General features: G+C 47.1%; 1 protein-coding gene across 3 annotated transcripts in view; it reads right to left on the bottom strand.

Moving 5' to 3' along the window:
* ATG13 (autophagy related 13) overlaps window positions 1-21,706 on the bottom strand; it is a 74,114-nt gene that overhangs the window by 42,026 nt on the left and 10,382 nt on the right. For all 3 annotated transcript variants that reach the window (XM_063944529.1, XM_063944530.1, XM_063944531.1), the window contains exons 3-5: window positions 17,958-18,038; window positions 3,019-3,138; window positions 545-591 (exon numbers count right to left, since the gene is read on the bottom strand). In XM_063944529.1, coding sequence (XP_063800599.1) covers window positions 545-591; window positions 3,019-3,138; window positions 17,958-18,038 — 248 coding nt within the window. The remainder of the gene's footprint in view (window positions 1-544; window positions 592-3,018; window positions 3,139-17,957; window positions 18,039-21,706) is intronic.

Raw genomic sequence — 21,706 nt, 5'->3', positions numbered from 1 at the left:
TGATACGTATATAGCCAGCATATAAGGGGCTGGGGGATAAATTCAGTGCAACAGCCATGACGTGCCTACAGAACGGGGTATCCGCTTAATAGATCTACAGTAAAAAGATACAGTTAACAGTTCTTATAGTTGACACTTTTTTTTTTCAATTTTTTCCATCCAGGTGGCCTATAATTGGGAATAGTAACCTGTGCCGAACGCAACTATGGTGAAAAGACACCAAAAAAAAATAAAAAAATAAAAATGTCCAATTTGGTGTTGACTATTTCTATGTCAACATTTCGACCCTATCGGCCCTTTCTACTGTCAGCCTTTTGGCCCTGTTGACCGTCTATCTTTTTACCGTAGATCTATCGAACCACACCGATGAAACGGACAGGTCGAAGGCTCTTCACGACAAGTAACTTCCCTTATTCCCCATAGATGGTGCGCAGGAAAATGAACAAAGATAATATACTATAAAACATTTAATTTATTTGTGACATATTCCAATTAGAGTACCCCGTCCTGATTTCACAGAAGCAAAACAAAAATAGCCACTAACTTTTCATTCATTTCCAGGCACCAAACTTCAAGCTCCATGGAGTCGCCCTGGAAAACAAGGAACGTTATTGTTAAGACTTCCTCTCACTGCCAATAGAGAACCTGCCGCCAACAATCAACGGATCTGATTTACGGAGTGCACGCCATGCACTGTGCATCTGCTTTGTGTGCATAGATAGTCAGGCCAGAAATGATTTCTTAGTTTATTCTGATCTATGGCACCAATTAATAATGAGTGTGACATCAGTACTGTCTTTACAATACCAGTGTTTAGCTATGATGAAGTCATGAATACATGGATGAAACGAGTCAGAAGATATAGAAAGTGGTTTTGTGTACTTGATTTATTGTATGCAAATTAGATATCTACAGTACTGTGCAAAAGTTTTAGGCAGGTGTGGAGAAAATGCTGCAAAGTAAAAGTGCTAACGCATTTAGGGGGTCATTCCGACCCGATCGCTCGCTGTAGTTTATCGCAGCGCAGCAATCGGGTCGGAACTGTGCATGCGCCGCAGTGCGCCGGCACATGCCAGCCGTCGTTGCCTAGCGATCGCCACTGAGAGGCGGTCGCTGGGCGGGAGGGGGATGGACGGCGGCGTGGGTGTGGCCGGAACGTTGTGGGGAGGGGGGGGGGGGGGGGGCCGCGGCAGCTGCGTGACGTCACACACAGACGCTGCGACCCAGGGCAGCGAAGAGGTTCTCCCGGCCAGCCGCAGTTGCTGCACTGGCCGGGAGTAACTCCTGAGATGCAAAAGCAGCCAATGCGCGGCCCCGCTGGTCGTTAACAACCCTCCGTGTCAGCCGTACATGCAGCTCAATTGGGACTCATTGTCCAAAGCTGCATGTACAGCCTGGCCATGGCGCGATATTGCACAGTGTGTATGCCCGCGGTCAAGCGGCCCAGCCCGGAAAAGGAAACACTAGGCAATCTCGCTCACACAGCACCTTTAAAATGCTTTCAAAAATAGAAGTGTTAGTGGTTTATTTTTTATCAATTAACAAAAATGCAAAGTGAATGAACTGAAGAGAAATCTAATTCAAATCAATATTTGGTGTGACCACGCTTTGCTTTCAAAGCAGCATCAATTCTTCTAGGTACACTTGCACACAGTTTTTGAAGGAATTCAGCAGAGAGGTTGGTTCCAAACATCTTTGAGAACTAACCACAGATCTGTGGATGTAGGCTTGTTCAAATTCTTCTGTCTCTTCATGTAGCTTTACTAAACGAACCAACCAATCAGATTCTAGCTATCATTTCTCCATTTTAGAAAGTGATAGGGGGATATGCAATTAGCTTCGTTTTTTTTGCCTAGCCGAAAAAAATGGAACTAATTCGACCCACCGTATTCATTTGCGGGTAATTTCGCCCATTTTAATACATTTTCGCCCATGCCGTTTCATCTCCGTTTTGTAGGCGAATCGGCATTGACGAAAATGGCCCCAAAAACCGGCGAAAACCGCTTGCAGATTCGCCAAAACACGTGGATCAGGAGTGAATTCGCTGATCCGCGTGTTTTTCGCCAGTGCCGGCATTTTTCACCTAGGCGAAAATCCGGCCCTGCTATTGCATAGGGTGAATCTCCATTTGGCCTAAAAATAGCGAAAAAGCTCAGATTTTTCACCTAGGAGAAAAAAACTGTGCTAATTGCATACGCCCCATAGACAGAATCTGATTGGTTGCTCGGGGCAACACCACCACTTGTCTGTTTAGAAGCTTTAGTAATTGTACCCTGGATGCTCTCCAATGTGTGGTTTTCGACATGGCACGGACATGTGTTACTTTAATTGGCCCACCGTTGATCAAATACTATGGCACTCGCTGGAGTGAGGAAACCTCAGAGACCGGGAATCCATTCAGATAAGCCTGATTACAATTCCCTTTTGTACGCAGCTTTTATGTTGCTTTGGAGCTATGGAATAAACAGTGTTACGACGGTATTGCACTAGGGGACTTTGCTTTCCCCCTAAGCTGCAGTGGATTTGGTACAAGAGGTTGTTTGGTGCAATGGTGATTGGCTGATAACAGCAGATAAGCTATAATTCCAAGATTGTGTAAATTATGTATTAACCTATCATCATCTTCTGTGCTATATTGATCTGGGCTCCCTTGTTTGTAGTAATTCGTTTTTTGGAGGTCTTCAGCTGGACAGGGACTAGTTAAGTTGTCACTGATATATGGACATTGGACAGCCTTACATAAATGCTGGAAAGGGCTGTTTATGTCTTGCACATAAATAAAACTATTTGGCACCTCAAAAGAGTGTTTTGCCGTGTGCCTCAGACATTTTGCGCTTTATCAATAGTGACCAACAGAGGGAGCTAATTTGCAAGCAGGACCAATGAAGAGCCAATCAATGCACTAAGAGCTAGTGACATCATTGAAGCACACCAATAACAGGAGACATGCACACTTTGGACTAATAAGACAATGTCATTATATCCAGAAGAGGACTATATCACACATTATAGCCATACCTCGGAGGTCTTCAGAGAGATCTCCACACACATGGAGCGCCCCACAGCGGGCAGCTGGCCAGAAAGTGCTTTTTTAGCTTCCTGTGTCACCTCGGGGATGTCCTTGATCGCCAGGTTAAACTGCAAAATGCGAAACATCCATAAACGCTGACGTATCAGAAGACTCATCACTAGATATTACATCAGGTACCTCAATGCAATCCCATTTATTTTGTTTGCTTTCTCACTGTTCTTATGGAACATTTTTAACATATATGAAGCAAACGCTTCCATTTCTGTAGATAAAAAAAACAAAGTAAATCAAAATAAATAATGTTAATGAGTAAATAAGTCAGGAATCAGAGGATGCAGATGTCATCACTATAGGATGGATGGCCCGGCGTTCAGGATGCAGGGGCTGGAGTCACAACAGCCGAAGAAATGCCAACAGTCAGAATCCAGACCGCACTCCGGTATTCCCACTTGGGTGGTAGGTCCACGCCACTACCCAAGTGGGAATATGAACCATGGCGAGCTAAACTCGCCACTGGAGCCGAAGCGTGGCAAGCATAGCGAACCCACGAGTGGACTTGCTGCCTCCTTGTCGGGATTCTGGCTGAATCCAGTATGTGTTTCCTATAGGAGGCAAAAAGAATTCCCACTTCTTATATTACAAAGTAATAATGTATAAATTGGTGCCTATACTGGGCCTTCTGGGGGGCTCAGGTAATAGAACAAGATGCACTCCAAAGCTGGGATTAGTGAGAACTTTCCCAAGACAAATAGTATGGATTTTATTGAACAGTGCGCAATTTGTTTTAAAGTTGATGGTGTTCAGACGCCAACGTACAATGTAATCCGCTTATAGCACTCTCCTCCACGGTACTGTGATTCAACGACCCTCGACCCAGATCCTGGAAAACGGTTGCATCACTATCACTTCGATCTACATTATATCTCTAGTTTGCCCAGGTGATCTAAAGGACTATAGTATCAGCACACAAGGTCTGGGAGAGGGGACAGTAAACAGAAGGTTTTTGCAAGCAAGTACTGTAGGTTTTGTAGTTCACTTTTTCCTAGTAACGATTTTCCAGTTGCTATTTGTTGGTCTGCAAGGTCCCGGTAAAGGGGAAAAAAAAAATAAAAAAAAAAATAAGATTTTAAACCTACCGGTAAATATTTTTCTCCTAGTCCGTAGAGGATGCTGGGGATTCCGCAAGGACCATGGGGTATAGACGGGCTCCGCAGGAGACATGGACACTACAAAGAACTTTTAGTATGGGTGTGCACTGGCTCCTCCCTCTATGCCCCTCCTCCAGACCTCAGTTAGAGAAACTGTGCCCAGAGGAGACGGACAATATGAGGAAAGGATTTTGTTAATCTAAGGACAAGATTTATACCAGCCCACACCAATCATACCATATAAACCTGGAAAATACGCAACCAGTTAACAGTATGAACAAAAAACAGTATCAGTCAAAGACCGATTCCAACCGTAACATAACCCTTATGTAAGCAAACAACTATATACAAGTCTTGCAGATTTAGTCCGCACTGGAACGGGCGCCCAGCATCCTCTACGGACTAGGAGAAAAAGATTTACCGGTAGGTTTAAAATCTTATTTTCTCTTATGTCCTAGAGGATGCTGGGGACTCCGTAAGGACCATGGGGTTTATACCAAAGCTCCAGACCGGGCGGGAGAGTGCGGACGACTCTGCAGCACCGATTGAGCAAACGCGAGGGCCTCATCAGCCAGGGTATCAAACTTGTAGAATTTAGCAAAAGTGTTTGAACCCGACCAAGTAGCTGCTCGGCAAAGCTGTAATGCCGAGACACCTCGGGCAGCCACCCAAGAAGAGCCCACCTTCCTAGTGGAATGGGCCTTTACCGAATTAGTTAACGGCAATCCAGCCGTAGAATGAGCCTGCTGAATCGTGTTACAGATCCAGCGAGCAATAGTCTGCTTAGAAGCAGGAGCGCCAACCTTGTTGGCTGCATACAGGACAAACAGAGCATCTGTTTTCCTAACCCGAGCCGTCCTGGCTACATAAATCTTTAAGGCCCTGACTACATCCTGGGACTTGGAGTCCTCCAAGTCCCCCGTAGCCACAGGCACCACAATAGGTTGGTTCATGTGAAATGAAGAAACCACCTTAGGCAAAAATTGAGGACGAGTCCTCAACTCCGCTCTATCCACATGGAAAATAAAATAGGGGCTCTTGTGGGACAAGGCCGCCAATTCGGACACCCGCCTTGCAGATGCCAAGGCCAATAACATGACCACCTTCCACGTGAGAAATTTTAATTAAACCGTTTGAAGAGGTTCAAACTAGTGAGATTTTAGGAAACTTAACACCACGTTAAGGTCCCACGGTGCCACTGGGGGCACAAAAGGGGGGCTGGATGTGCAGCACTCCCTTCACAAACATTTGAACTTCTGGGTGAGAAGCCAATTCCTTCTGGAAGAATATAGATAGGGCCGAAATCTGTACCTTAATGGAGCCTAACTTTAGGCCCATATCCACTCCTGTCTGTAGAAAGTGGAGAAAACAGCCCAGATGGAAATCTTCCGTAGGAGCATTCTTGGCTTCACACCAAGATACATACTTCCTCCAGATACGGTGATAATGTTTTGCCGTCACCTCCTTCCTAGCCTTTATCAGAGTAGGGATGACTTCCTCCGGAATACCTTTCCCAGCTAGGATTCGGTGTTCAACCGCCATGCCGTCAAACGTAACCGCGGTAAGTCTTGGAACACGCAGGGCCCCTGCTGTAACAGGTCCTCCCTGAGAGGAAGAAGCCATGGATCTTCTGTGAGCATTTCCTGAAGATCTGAATACCAGGCCCTTCGAGGCCAATCTGGAACAATGAGTATTGTCTGCACTCTTTTTCGTCTTATGATTCTCAATAATTTTGAGATGAGAGGAAGAGGAGGGAACACATAGACCAACTGAAACACCCATGGTGTCACCAGGGCGTCCACCGCTACTGCCTGAGGGTCCCGCGACCTGGCACAATACCTCCGAAGCTTCTTTTGAGGCGTGACGCCATCATGTCTATTTGAGGAATTCCCCAAAGACTTGTTATCTCTGCAAAAACTTCTTGATGAAGTCCCCACTCTCCTGGATGGAGATCATGTCTGCTGAGGAAGTCTGCTTCCCAGTTGTCCACTCCCGGAATGAATACAGCTGACAGAGGGCTTACGTGATTTTACGCCCAGCAAAGAATCCTGGTGGCTTCCGCCATCGCCACTCTGCTCCTTGTCCCGCCTTGGCGGTTTACATGAGCCACGGCTGTGACGTTGTCTGATTGAATCAGAACCGGTAGGTCACGAAGAAGATTCTCCGCTCGTAGGCAGTTGTATATGGCCCTCAATTCCAGTATGTTGATGTGTAGACAAGCCTCCTGGCTTGACCATAGTCCCTGAAAATTTCTTCCTTGTGTGACTGCTCTCCATCCTCGGAGGCTCGCGTCCGTGGTCACTAGAACCCAGTCCTGAATGCCGAACCTGCGACCCTCTAGAAGGTGAGCACTCTGCAGCCACCACAGGAGAAACACCCTGGCCCTGGGGGACAGGGTTATTTTCTGATGTATTTGTAGATGGGACCCGGACCACTTGTCCAGAAGGTCCCACTGAAAAGTCCTCGCATGAAACCTGCCGAAGGGGATGGCCTCGTAGGCTGCCACCATTTTCCCCAGAACTCGAGTGCATTGATGAACTGACACTCTTTTTGGTTTTAGCAGGTCTCTGACCATGTTCTGGAGGTCCTGGGTTTTTTCCAATGGGAGAAAAACCTTCTTTTGTTCCGTGTCCAGAATCATGCCTAGGAATGATAGCCGAGTCGTCGGAACCAATTGTGACTTTGGCAGATTGAGAATCCAACCGTGCTGTTGGAGCACTCTCAGGGAGAGCGACACGCTCTTCAGCAATTGATCTCTCGATCTCGCCTTTATCAGGAGATCGTCCAAGTATGGGATAATTGTGACTCCTTGTTTGCGCAAGAGCACCATCATTTCCGCCATCACCTTGGTGAAAATCCTCGGGCCGTGGAAAGCCCAAACGGCAACGTCTGAAACTGGTAATGACAGTCCTATACAGCGAATCTCAGGTACTCCTGATGAGAGGGATATATGGGGACATGAAGGTAAGCATCCTTTATGTCTAGTGACACCAGAAAATCCCCCCTTTCCAGGCTGGATATTACAGATCGGAGCGATTCCATCTTGAATTTGAATTTTTTTAAGTACAGGTTTAGGGATTTTAGATTTAAAATGGGTCTGACCGAACCATCCGGCTTCGGGACCACAAACAGGGTCGAATAATACCCTTTTCCCTGTTGGACCAGGGGAACCCTGACAATCACTTGCTGGCGACACAGCTTTTGAATTGCCGCTAACACTACTTCCCTCCCTTGGGGTGAAGCTGGTAAGGCCAACTTGAAAAATCGGCGAGGCGGCACCTCCTCGAATTCCAGCTTGTAGCCTTGGGAAACAATTTCCATCGCCCAAGGATCCACGTCTGAAAGACCCCAGACCTGGCTGAAAAGTCGAAGGCGTGCCCCCCACTGGTGCGGACTCCGTTAGGGGAGCCCCAGCGTCATGCGGTGGATTTTGCAGAAGCCAGGGAGGACTTCTGCTCCTGGGAACTAGCCGAAGCAGGTGCTCTTTTTCCTCTACCCTTACCTCTGGCAAGGAAGGAGGAACCCCAACCTCTTCTGGACTTTTGCGACCGAAAGGACTGCATCCAATACTGTGGAGTTTTCTTTTGCTGTTGGGGAACAAAAGGTAAAAAATAAGAATTTACTTACCGATAATTCTATTTCTCATAGTCCGTAGTGGATGCTGGGACTTCCGTAAGGACCATGGGGAATAGCGGCTCCGCAGGAGACTGGGCACAAAAAGTAAAAGCTTTAGACTAGCTGGTGTGCACCGGCTCCTCCCCCTATGACCCTCCTCCAAGCCTCAGTTAGGATACTGTGCCCGGACGAGCGTACATAATAAGGAAGGATTTTGAATCCCGGGAAAGACTCATACCAGCCACACCAATCACACTGTACAACCTGTGATCTGAACCCAGTTAACAGTATGATAAACGTAGGAGCCTCTGAAAAGATGGCTCACAACAATAAACAACCCGATTTTTTTGTAACAATAACTATATACAAGTATTGCAGACAATCCGCACTTGGGATGGGCGCCCAGCATCCACTACGGACTATGAGAAATAGAATTATCGGTAAGTAAATTCTTATTTTCTCTGACGTCCTAGTGGATGCTGGGACTTCCGTAAGGACCATGGGGATTATACCAAAGCTCCCAAACGGGCGGGAGAGTGCGGATGACTCTGCAGCACCGAATGAGAGAACTCCAGGTCCTCCTCAGCCAGGGTATCGAATTTGTAAAATTTTGCAAACGTGTTTGCCCCTGACCAAGTAGCTGCTCGGCAAAGTTGTAAAGCCGAGACCCCTCGGGCAGCCGCCCAAGATGAGCCCACTTTTCTTGTGGAATGGGCTTTAACAGATTTTGGCTGTGGCAGTCCTGCCACAGAATGTGCAAGCTGAATTGTACTACAAATCCAACGAGCAATCGTCTGCTTAGAAGCAGGAGCACCCAGCTTGTTGGGTGCATACAGGATAAACAGCGAGTCAGATTTTCTGACTCCAGCCGTCCTGGAAACATATATTTTCAGGGCCCTGACTACGTCCAACAACTTGGAGTCCTCCAAGTCCCTAGTAGCCGCAGGCACCACAATAGGTTGGTTCATGTGAAACGCTGAAACCACCTTAGGGACAAATTGAGGACGAGTCCTCAATTCTGCCCTGTCTGAATGAAAAATTAGGTAACGGCTTTTATATGACAAAGCCGCCATTTCTGAGACACGCCTGGCTGACGCCAGAGCTAACAGCATGACCACCTTCCATGTGAGATATTTTAATTCCACAGTGGTGAGTGGTTCAAACCAATGTGATTTTAGGAACCCTAAAACTACATTGAGATCCCAAGGTGCCACTGGTGGCACAAAAGGAGGTTGTATATGCAGTACCCCCTTGACAAACGTCTGAACTTCAGGCAATGAAGCCAGTTCTTTTTGGAAGAAGATCGACAGGGCCGAAATTTGAACCTTAATGGATCCTAGTTTTAGGCCCATAGACAGTCCTGCTTGCAGGAAATGCAGGAAACGACCCAGTTGAAATTCCTCTGTGGGGGCCTTCTTAGCCTCACACCAGGAAACATATTTTCGCCAAATGCGGTGATAATGTTTCGCAGTTACATCCTTCCTGGCTTTGATCAGGGTAGGGATGACTTCATCTGGAATGCCTTTTTCCATCAGGATCCGGCGTTCAACCGCCATGCCGTCAAACGCAGCCGCGGTAAGTCTTGGAACAGACAAGGTCCCTGCTGGAGCAGGTCCTTTCTTAGAGGTAGAGGCCACGGGTCCTCCGTGAGCATCTCTTGCAGTTCCGGGTACCAAGTTCTTCTTGGCCAATCCGGAGCCACGAGTATAGTCTTCACTCCTCTCCTTCTTATGATTCTCAGTACTTTTGGAATGAGAGGCAGAGGAGGGAACACATACACCGACTGGTACACCCACGGTGTTACCAGAGCGTCCACCGCTATTGCCTGAGGGTCCCTTGACCTGGCGCAATATCTGTCCAGTTTTTTGTTGAGACGGGACGCCATCATGTCCACCTTTGGTTTTTCCCAACGGTTTACAATCACTTGAAAGACTTCTGGGTGAAGTCCCCACTCCCCCGGGTGGAGGTCGTGTCTGCTGAGGAAGTCTGCTTCCCAGTTGTCCACTACCGGAATGAACACTGCTGACAGTGCCACCACATGATTTTCCGCCCAGCGAAGAATCCTTGCAGCTTCTGCCATTGCCCTCCTGCTTCTTGTGCCGCCCTGTCTGTTGACATGGGCGACTGCCGTGATGTTGTCCGATTGGATCAATACCGACTGACTCTGAAGCAGAGGCCTTGCTTGACTTAGGGCATTGTAAATGGCCCTTAGTTCCAGGATATTTATGTGAAGAGACGTTTCCATGCTTGACCACAAGCCCTGGAAATTTCTTCCCTGTGTGACTGCTCCCCAGCCTCTCAGGCTGGCATCGGTGGTCACCAGCATCCAATCCTGAATGCCGAATCTGCGGCCCTCTAGAAGATGAGCACTCTGTAACCACCACAGGAGAGACACCCTTGTCCTTGGAGATAGGGTTATCCGCTGATGCATCTGAAGATGCGATCCGGACCATTTGTCCAGCAGATCCCACTGAAAAGTTTTTGCATGGAATCTTCCGAATGGAATCGCTTCGTAAGAAGCCACCATTTTTCCCAGGACTCTCGTGCATTGATGCACTGACACTTGGCCTGGTTTTAAGAGTTTCCTGACTAGCTCGGATAACTCCCTGGCCTTCTCCTCCGGGAGAAACACCTTTTTCTGGACTGTGTCCAGAATCATCCCCAGGAACAGTAGACGTGTTGTTGGAATCAGCTGTGATTTTGGGATATTTAGGATCCACCCGTGCTGACGTAGCACTACCTGAGATAGTGCTACTCCGACCTCTAACTGTTCCCTGGACCTTGCCCTTATCAGGAGATCGTCCAAGTAAGGGATAATTAAGACGCCTTTTCTTCGAAGAAGAATCATCATTTCGGCCATTACCTTGGTAAAGACCCGTGGTGCCGTGGACAATCCAAACGGCAGCGTCTGAAACTGATAATGACAGTTTTGTACCACAAACCTGAGGTACGCTTGGTGAGAAGGGTAGATTGGGACATGGAGATAAGCATCTTTGATGTCCAGAGACACCATATAGTCCCCTTCTTCCAGGTTCGCTATCACTGCTCTGAGTGATTCCATCTTGAATTTGAACCTTTTTATGTAAGTGTTCAAGGATTTTAGATTTAAAATTGGTCTCACCGAGCCGTCCGGCTTCGGTACCACAAACAGCGTGGAATAATACCCCTTTCCCTGTTGTAGGAGGGGTACCTTGATTTTCACCTGCTGGGAATACAGCTTGTGAATAGCTTCCACTACCGCCTCCCTGTCGGAGGGAGACGTTGGTAGAGCAGACTTCAGGAACCGGCGAGGGGGAGACGTCTCGAATTCCAATTTGTACCCCTGTGATACTACCTGCAGGATCCAGGGGTCCACTTGCGAGTGAGCCCACTACGCGCTGAAATTCTTGAGACGGCCCCCCACCGTGCCTGAGTCCGCTTGTAAGGCCCCAGCGTCATGCTGAAGACTTGGCAGAAGCGGGGGAGGGCTTCTGCTCCTGTGAAGAGGCTGCCTGGTGCAGTCTTTTCCCCTTCCTCTGCCCCGGGGCAGAAATGAGTGGCCTTTTGCCCGCTTGCCCTTATGGGAACGAAAGGACGGAGTTTGAAAAGACGGTGTCTTTTTCTGCTGAGAGGTGACCTGGGGTAAAAAGGTGGATTTTCCAGCCGTTGCTGTGGCCACCAGGTCCGATAGACCGACCCCAAATAACTCCTCCCCTTTATACGGCAATACTTCCATATGTTGTTTGGAATCCGCATCACCTGACCACTGTCGCGTCCATAACGCTCTTCTGGCAGAAATGGACATCGCACTCACTCTAGATGCCAGGGTGCAAATATCCCTCTGTGCATCTCGCATATATAGTAATGCATCCTTTAAATGCTCTATAGTTAATAATATACTGTCCCTATCCAGGGTATCAATATTTTCAGTCAGGGAATCCGACCAAGCCACTCCAGCACTGCACATCCAGGCTGAGGCGATTGCTGGTCGCAGTATAACACCAGTATGTGTGTATATACCTTTTAGGATATTTTCCAGCCTTCTATCAGCTGGTTCCTTAAGGGCGGCCTATCGGGAGACGGTAACGCCACTTGTTTTGATAAGCGTGTGAGCGCCTTATCTACCCTAGGGGGTGTTTCCCAACGCGCCCTAACCTCTGGCGGGAAAGGGTATAGTGCCAATAATTTATTAGAGATCAGCAGTTTTTTATCGGGGGAAAACCACGCTTTATCACACACCTCATTTAATTCATCTGATTCAGGAAAAACTACTGGTAGTTTTTTTACACCCCACATAATACCCTTTTTTGTGGTACTTGTAGTGTCAGAAATATTCAATGCCTCCTTCATTGCCGTGATCATGTAACGTGTGGCCCTACTGGACATTACGTTTGTCTCCTCACCGTCGACACTGGATTCAGTATCCGTGTCTGGGTCTGTGTCGACCATCTGAGGTAACGGGCGTTTTAGCGCCCCCGACGGTGTCTGAGACGCCTGAACAGGCACTAATTGATTTGCCGGCTGTCTCATGTCGTCAACAGTTTTTTGCAAAGTGCTGACACTGTCACGTAATTCTTTAAATACGACCATCCAGTCAGGTGTCGACTCCCTAGGGGGTGACATCACTAACACAGGCAATTGCTCTGCTTCCACATCATTTTCCTCCTCATACATGTCGACACAATCGTACCGACACCCAGCACACACACAGGGAATGCTCTGAAAGAGGACAGGACCCCACGAGCCCTTTGGGGAGACAGAGGGAGAGTTTGCCAGCACACACCAGAGCGCTATATATATATACAGGGATAACCTTATGTAAGTGTTACTCCCTTTATAGCTGCTGTTTTATATTAGCTGCCAATAGTGCCCCCCCTCTCTTGTTTTACCCTGATTCTGTAGCAGGACTGCAGGGGAGAGTCTGGGAGCCTTCCTTCCAGCGGAACTGTGAGGGAAAATGGCGCTTGTGTGCTGAGGAGATAGGCTCCGCCCCCTTCACGGCGGCCTTTTCTCCCGCTTTTTTTAGGAAAACTGGCAGGGGTGAAATGCATCCATATAGCCCAGGAGCTATATGTGATGTATTTCTTTAGCCATATAAGGTTTAAACATGTTTTATTGCGTCTCAGGGCGCTCCCCCCCCAGCGCCCTGCACCCTCAGTGACCGGAGTGTGAAGTGTGCTGAGAGCAATGGCGCACAGCTGCAGTGCTGTGCGCTACCTTATCTGAAGACAGGAACGTCTTCTGCCGCCGATTTCTCCGGACCTCTTCGCTCTTCTGGCTCTGTAAGGGGGCCGGCGGCGCGGCTCCGGGACCCATCCAGGCTGAACCTGTGATCGTCCCTCTGGAGCTAATGTCCAGTAGCCAAGAAGCCCAATCCACTCTGCACGCAGGTGAGTTCGCTTCTTCTCCCCTTAGTCCCACGATGCAGTGAGCCTGTTGCCAGCAGGACTCACTGAAAATAAAAAACCTATTTAAACTTTTACTTCTAAGCAGCTCAGGAGAGCCACCTAGCATGCACCCTTCTCGTTCGGGCACAAAAATCTAACTGAGGCTTGGAGGAGGGTCATAGGGGGAGGAGCCAGTGCACACCAGCTAGTCTAAAGCTTTTACTTTTTGTGCCCAGTCTCCTGCGGAGCCGCTATTCCCCATGGTCCTTACGGAAGTCCCAGCATCCACTAGGACGTCAGAGAAAGGTAGATTTACCCGCGGTAGCTGTGGAAACCAGGTCCGCTAGCCCCTCCCCAAACAACACTTCACCCTTGTAAGGAAAAACCTCCATATGCTATTTTGAGTCCGCATCACCCGTCCATTGGCGGGTCCATAGGGCTCGTCTCGCAGAAATAGCCATGGCATTGGCTCTGGAACCCAGCAGTCCAACGTCTCTTTGAGCGTCTCTCATATACAAGACTGCGTCCTTAATATGGGCTAAAGTTAATAAAATGGTATCCCTGTCTAGGGTATCAAGGTCAGCTGACAAGGTATCTGTCCATGCTGCCACTGCGCTACATACCCATGCCGACGCTATTGCCGGTCTGAGCAAAGCACCCGTATGCGCATAAATAGATTTTAAAGTAGTCTCCTGCCTGCGGTCTGCAGGATCCTTGAGGGCCGCCGTGTCCGAAGACGGCAGCGCCACCTTCTTGGACAGGCGCGTTAAAGCCTTGTCCACCCTGCGAGAGGATTCCCAACGTACCCTGTCCTGTTTAGGGAAAGGATACGCCATAAGAACCCTTTTGGTAATCTGCAGTTTCTTATCTGGAGTTTCCCAAGCTTTTTCAAATAACTCGTTAAGTTCATGAGAAGGGGGAAAGGTTACCTCAGGCTTCTTTCCCTTAAACATGTGTACCCTCGTGTCGGGGACAGAGGGTTCATCAGTGATATGCAAAACATCTTTTATGGCAATAATCATACACTGAATACTTTTCGCCACCCTAGGGTGTAATCTTGCTTCATCGTAGTCGACACTGGAGTCAGACTCCCTGTCGGTATCCGTATCCACTATATGGGATAAGGGACGTTTCTGACAACCTGCAGGGCCCTGTGACTCAGTCCAATCCGTGGATTGACCCCCTGTTGTGTCCCTGGACTCTGCTTTGTCCAGTCTCTTATGTAATGATGCCACACTTGCATTCAACATATGCCACATGTCCATCCACTCATGAGTCGGCACCGCCGACGGGGACTCACCACTCATCTGCTCCACCTCCTCCTTGGACGAGCATTCCGCCTCAAACATGCCGACACGCACGTACCGACACCCCACACACACCGGGATATGACTATAAGGGGACAATTTCCCAACAAAGGCCCTTTGGAGCGACAGAGAGCGAGTATGCCAGCACACACCCAGCGCCAACTGACACTGGAATAAAACCAGATAGCGCTTTTATGATATATCACAATTTTATACACTCACTGCGCCAATAATTGTGCCCCCCCCACCCCCCACCCCCACACACACACTTTTTCAGCCCTCTGTTACTGTGTTCAGCAGGGGAGAGTCCGGGGAGCCAGCGTCTCTGCAGCTTCTGTAGAGAAAATGGCGCTGTTAGTGCTGAGGGATCAAGCACCGCCCCCACCAGCGGCAGGCTTCGGTCCCGCTTCAATATTCAAAAAATGGCGGGGGTAAATGTATTTACTGCCTCCGCAGCCTAATATGCCCAGAAATGCCAGTCCAGAGGTTTATTGCTGCCCAGGGCGCCCCCCCCTGCGCCCTGCACCCATCTGTGCCTGTTCTGTGTGTGTGTTGTGCGGGAGCAATGGTGCGCAGCGTTACCGTTGCGCGCTTACCTCAGTGAAGATCTGAAGTCTTCTGCCGCCTTGAAGTCTTCTTTTCTTCTAATACTCACCCGGCTTCTATCTTCCGGCTCTGCGAGGAGGACGGCAGCGCGGCTCCGGGACGAACGGCAGGGTGAGACCTGCGTTCCGACTCCCTCTGAAGCTAATGGTGTCCAGTAGCCTAAGAAGCAGGGCCTATCAGTGAAGTAGGTCTGCTTCTCTCTCCTCAGTCCCACGATGCAGGGAGCCTGTTGCCAGCAGTGCTCCCTGAAAATAAAAAAACCTAACAAAATTCTTTAATCAGAGAAACTCAGGAGAGCTCCCCTGTAATGCACCCTATCTCCTCTGGGCACAAAATCTAACTGAGGTTTGGAGGAGGGGCATAGAGGGAGGAGCCAGTGCACACCCATACTAAAAGTTCTTTGTAGTGCCCATGTCTCCTGCGGAGCCCGTCTATACCCCATGGTCCTTACGGAGTCCCCAGCATCCTCCAGGACGTAAGACAAAAAAAAAGGGTCTGTCATGACCTGCAATTCCATTAAGAGCTTGTAGAATTTGTATATCTATTGTTTGCTACAAGTTTATGATTATATCTATACAATAAAATAGAATGCTAATAAAAATGATGTCATTGTATAATAACAGTTGGTATGATCTGTGACCCCTCCCACTAGTGTCAGAGATGCACAATAGACAGCGAAGGGGTGGTGATGGAGGGAAGGGGGGAGAGGTTGGGGAAAAAAGAAAGTGTTGGGGTGGGAAATAGCTAGGAAGAAAGTAATGTGGGAGAGGTACACAAATACAAGCCAGGCATACCTACACACTATGTGTGTGTGTGTGTGTGTGTGTGTGTGTGTGTGTGTGTGTGTGTGTGTATTATATATATATATATATATATATATATATATATATATATCTCTCTCTATCTATCTATCTATATATATATATATATATATATATATATATATATATATATATATATATATATCTATCTATCTATCTATATATATATATATATATATATATATATGTGTGTGTGCACACACAAACATACATATATATATACACACACACACTCACTAGGTGATACATCCCGCCCTACGGGCGCTCTTCACACCGTCGTACGGGGCTAAGCCCACTTAACCCTTGCACGCACTTGTGGCATGCAATATTTTTATTATATGGAGTATTACCTCCAATCATAATTGTGTGAGTGGTTAAATATTGCACGGTCAAAGGCCGTGCAATTGTTAAGGGTTCATAGCCCCTTGTAACGGCGTGAACAGTGCAAGCAGGGCCTGATGAATCACCTAGTAGGTGCTGTGGTTGGGGGAGTGGCATGTGCAGGGGAGCTGCGGGTGGAGGAGGGGCTGGTGCGGTGGTGCCGTGGGTGGAGGAGGGGCAGGTGCGGAGGTGCCCGGAGGTACTGCGAGTGGGGGAGGAGCGCGTAATGCTTCTCCTCCTGGAAGCAGCTAAGCTGCTATCCTCCCTTTGGCAGTGGCTCTCCCGGAGACTTGCACAGCAGCCAGTCACTATTGTTAGCGCCGGTGTCCCAACGCGCAGCATTACAGGGAAGATGCACTCAAACTACAGCTCCCAGCAGCCCTTAGCGCCGGAATGCTCCTGTGCTAAGGGCTGCTGGAAGCTGTAGTTTGGTACACCGGCGCTAATGATAGTGACTGGCTGGCAGAACTGACTGACTTGCAGAATCAATGTAAAAGGTGAGAGTGCTGTGCAGTGTCATTGCACACCCACTGCACTGCACAGCACTGTCACCTTTTACATTGATTCAGCGTCCAGAAATTACCCTCCGCGATTTTGCCCACTCTATCCGTTACATAAGCCATCTCTGGGCTTCCAGGCCGGCACCCCAGGTGCTGTGTTGTGGAGTCAGGGCCTCTGGGGATCTGGGCGCGGCTGTGGCGGGGAGGCACTTCTGTGACATCACGCGCAGAGGAGGGTCCGGGGCTCAGAGAGAATGCGGCGCAGGGAGGGCTATCATACACATCTACGCCGGTGGCCGCAGCAGCTTTTGTTCCACCTGCGCCGCGGCTAGGGAGTGGGGATTGTTGATGCCGGAGGGGGCAGGCGGACTGGCAGCAGGACATAGGACGCGGCAGTAAAAGGATTTTTTTTCTTCCTATCTACAGCGCAGAAACTTGCTGCAGATGCAGTGGCATACCCTCAAACTGCACCTTTTTGGCAGGTACAGGACCTTTTTTTTTTTTTATAGTTTGTACCGATTTCTGGCTCTCCAAACTTTCATTGACAGTATAGGAAAAGGAGTGCGACCACACCCCTTTACCCATGGCCACTCCACCTTTTCGAATTTGTACCGATTTTTGTGTGCAAATTGTTGGATGGTATATTGCTGCAGATGCAGTGGGTCTATTTTGGGGTGTGGACCTGGAGCTGCAGCTCCATCAGCCCCATTGTTAATCCTGCTCTGGGAACACACAGCAGCCAAAGGGCAGAGCCTCCCATTGGATGTAACCTGTGTGGGAGGGCATTTCTCATCCAATCAGCTGTGGACTGGGTGTGATAGACCTGCCACTAACCCAATGAGAGCTCCTAGCCACGCCCAGCGTTATCCACACGGTCACAGAGTGACAGATCTGGGCTATTATATAGGAGACAGATTATAATTATAGAAATTATGATAATATTATATATATATATATATATATATATATATATATATATATATATATATATATATATATATATATATATATACACACACACATACATACACACACATATATTTCCATATTTGTATTGTTACAAGCTATACAGACCTTATTGTGCATGCGATAAGGAATAGGCCTGTGTAATGTCCTTTTAATGTGCAATGCCAATACAAATCCCAACCGTTCCCCTACACCCAGCAATTAAAGATCACTTACCCAGTCAGAGCCGGTAGGCGAAGAGGAGGAACGAGTGCAAATCTTATCTCCTAGGCGAGCTTGCACGATCACCTGCACTGACTGCGGAACGAACAGACTTCCAATGAATTTGATTAACTCCAGAATAAGAACTTTGCAATTACTTTACAGTACTGCTGTACATGAAATAAACAATGAAATAACAAAAAATATCAGAAAACCATTCAAATCAAAGCTTATGGAGTGCACCAAAAGAATACCCATCTGCAGCCAAAGCAGAATAGGGATCTTCCAACATGACCCCTGAGGAGAAAGCTGTAAGGGCCCTACACATTTGTCGATCTGCCGCCGTGCTGCCCGACAGTGGATACGGCCGACGGGCGACCCGGTGGCGGGGGGGCAGCGACGGGGAGAGTGAAGTTTCTTCACTCCCCCTGTCACCCGGCTCCATAGCAGTGCAGACAAATATGGACGAGATCGTCCATATTGGCCTGCATGCATAAGCGACGGGGCACCAGCGATGAACGAGCGCGGGGCCGCGCATCGTTCATCGCTGGTGCCTCCACACTGAAATATATGAAAGGTATCTTGTTCATTAATGAACGGTATCTTGTTCATTAATGAACGAGATCGTTCATATCTTTCAGTATTCTCACTCTGTGTGTAGGTCCCATTAGTCTCAGAAATGATGTCTTTAATACATGACAATGGTGGAACAGATTTGTTCAGCTATGTACACGCTATATTAGGATTTGCCAATAATTGGGTTATCGGCCAAGAGCCTACATACTACACAATAAAAAAAAATATCCATAAACGCTCATTTGAGAATATCCTACTGCTAAGCCCTGCTAGAGGATAGTGGCTGAAAGTTCTTGCCCTGCGAGGCGGCCCCCAGCATGCGTTCAGAAGAATTACTAATGCTACTATTTAGCAGAATTTGCAATCCTTACTGGATTAGGCCCTATGTGTGTATTCTCGATAATCTGACCATAATGTGTTGCTAGTTTTACTCCCCAATTTGATAAGATTTATAAACAAGGACTGTTCCACAGTGACAGTCTACAGATGAATGTGTGGTGGAAACAATCCCTTTACTCACCAGTAGGGTGTGCTATATATATTCAGGAAATGACCAACACAGACTGATGTGAAAAAAATTAAATAAAAATAAGGATACATTTCTATAAAAGTGCACTTTCCAAGATACAGAACTATAATGTCAAGGAGAGACAGATTAAAAGGGCTAAAACTGTTCTCACTATTATCCACACAGAAATGCAAATAAAACCATTTACATTAAAAAAAAAAAAAAAAAAAAAAAAAAAATGAAATGGAAGATAAAAATGAGTAAAACTTTAATTCACAGTAGCCATAAATAAAAAGGGCCCACTGTGTTTCTGCAAAAATATTTATAGGACTTAACAAAAGTGAAAAAAATAAATGTATATTTTTTTTCACTTTTGTTAAGTCATTAATATTTTTGCAGAAATACAGGGAGCCCTTTATATTTTATGGCTACTGTGAAGAGAGAGAGAGAGAGAGAGAGAGAGAGAGAGAGAGAGAGAGAGAGAGAGAGAGAGAGAGAGAGAGAGAGAGAGAGAGAGAGAGAGAGAGAGAGAGAGAGAGAGAGAGAGAGAGAGAGAGAGAGAGAGAGAGAGAGAGAGAGAGCGCTCTCCAGTTTTCCATGTAAATAACACTCAGTTTATTAGTTATAGTTGCATTGGATGCGTTCTTCATCACAGTCCAGCAGTAAAGGCTGGGGATGCCCCTTGGCTCAAAAAAAACGGCGCCAAAACGCACAGTTCCGCATTCCAAGCTGGAACGTATGTGACATCACCTCCTATATACATCATACAATATCCTCCTCCATCCTATATGGCATCTCCAACAACATCCAATGCACCACCTATCTGGATAGAACGGGTGTAGTATGGTATGCCGGCAGCCGGGCTCCTGGCGACCAGCATACCAGCGCCGGGAGCCCAACCGCTGGCATACCGACAGCGTGGTGAGCGCAAATGAGCCCCTTGCGGGCTCGCTGTGCTCGCCACGCTGCGGGCACAGTGGCGCGCTACGCTATTTATTCTTCCTCCAGGGGGGTCGTGGACTCCCACGGGGGAGAATACCTATCGGTATGCCGGCTGTCGGGATCCCTGCGCCGGGATCCCGACAGTCGGCAACCTGAAGACCACCCGGATATAACAGATCATACATTTCATGTTTAAACAAGAACCCTTCAGGTCACTTACATAAAAAAAAGACCAATGCATCCACGCTTGAGCGATCGCACAGCGGCGTGCGTGCCACGTAATTTCCTGTATTTGAGACGCATCGCGTCAAGCCAGAAGTAGCCGTGGAGTGCAATGTCGTCGCAGCAACTGCACTCAGCGGCCAGATTAGCGACACATACTCATGCCACAAATGATATTAGTGGAGGTGCACTGGGATCAACTAAATAAAACAAAAACAACCAAACATGTCACAGCATTATGGAGTATTGTACAGGTTGAGTATCCCATATCCAAATATTCCGAAATACGCAATATTCCGAAATACGGACTTTTTTTGAGTGAGAGTGAGATAGTGAAACCTTTGTTTTCTGATGGCTCAATGTACACAAACTTTGTTTAATACACAAAGTTATAAAAAATATTGGCTAAAATTACCTTCAGGCTGTGTGTATAAGGTGTATATGTAACATAAATGTATTGTGTGCTTAGATTTAGGTCCCATCACCATGATATCTCATTATGGTATGCAATTATTCCAAAATACGGAAAAATCCCATATCCAAAATACCTCTGGTCCCGAGCATTTTGGATAAGGGAGACTCAACCTGTATAAGTTATCCTAACCATGCCACATATATTATAGGATCATAGAATAAGGACATTGATATTAATATTGAATCAATATTAAATCAATATCAAAATGAGAGATCAAAAGGGAACCAAGTAACTAGGCAAGTATGTCCAAACCATTAAACCAGAGACCATGCGTCAAAAAACGCACCACTGACAAATAACTTCTAAAACACTAAGAACTTGTGTATGTCTAAAAGGCTCATCAAAATGGGTACACGCATCATTAATACAGTATGTGTTCTTTAGAATGAAAACCTTTTGCCCATGAGTACTAGATAAGACATACTTATACCATTACAAATTATCACAATTGTGCCTAAGCATACAACTACACACAAAAACAATACAAAGGATTATGGGAGTAATTCAGAGTTGATGCCAGCAACAAATTTGTTAGCAGTTGAGCAAAACCACGTGCACTGCAGGGGGGCAGATATAACATTTGCAGAGAGAGTTAGATTTGGGTGGGTTATTTTGTTTCTGTGCAGGGTAAATACTGGCTGCTTTATTTTTACACTGCAATTTAGATTTCAGTTTGAACACACCCCACCCAGATCTAACTCTCTCTGCACATGTTATATCTGCCCCACCTGCAGTGCACATGGTTTTGCCCAACTGCTAACAAATTTGCTGCTGCGATCACCTCTGAATTAGGCCCTATATACAACACATTACAAAAAAGGGGTTTCATGTACTGGTCATGAAGTGAATCTTTTCTTATGTATTCAAAAAGCTGAATTTTTTGTCATTACCGCAAAAAAAATATTTAAAGCATTAGACTCATTGGGGGGAATTCAATTGTTTGAAAAGTCAGTTGGGTGTCTTGTTTTTCCAGTCTATTAGATAGCAAAAAAGCAGACACCCAACTGACTTTTCAAACAATTGAATCTCCCCACATTAAGT

The sequence above is a fragment of the Pseudophryne corroboree genome, chromosome 11, assembly GCF_028390025.1.
Source record: "Pseudophryne corroboree isolate aPseCor3 chromosome 11, aPseCor3.hap2, whole genome shotgun sequence".
NCBI lineage: Eukaryota > Metazoa > Chordata > Amphibia > Anura > Myobatrachidae > Pseudophryne > Pseudophryne corroboree.
Note: the sequence above shows the minus strand (reverse complement) of the source record. Positions and strands in the feature narration are given on the sequence as shown.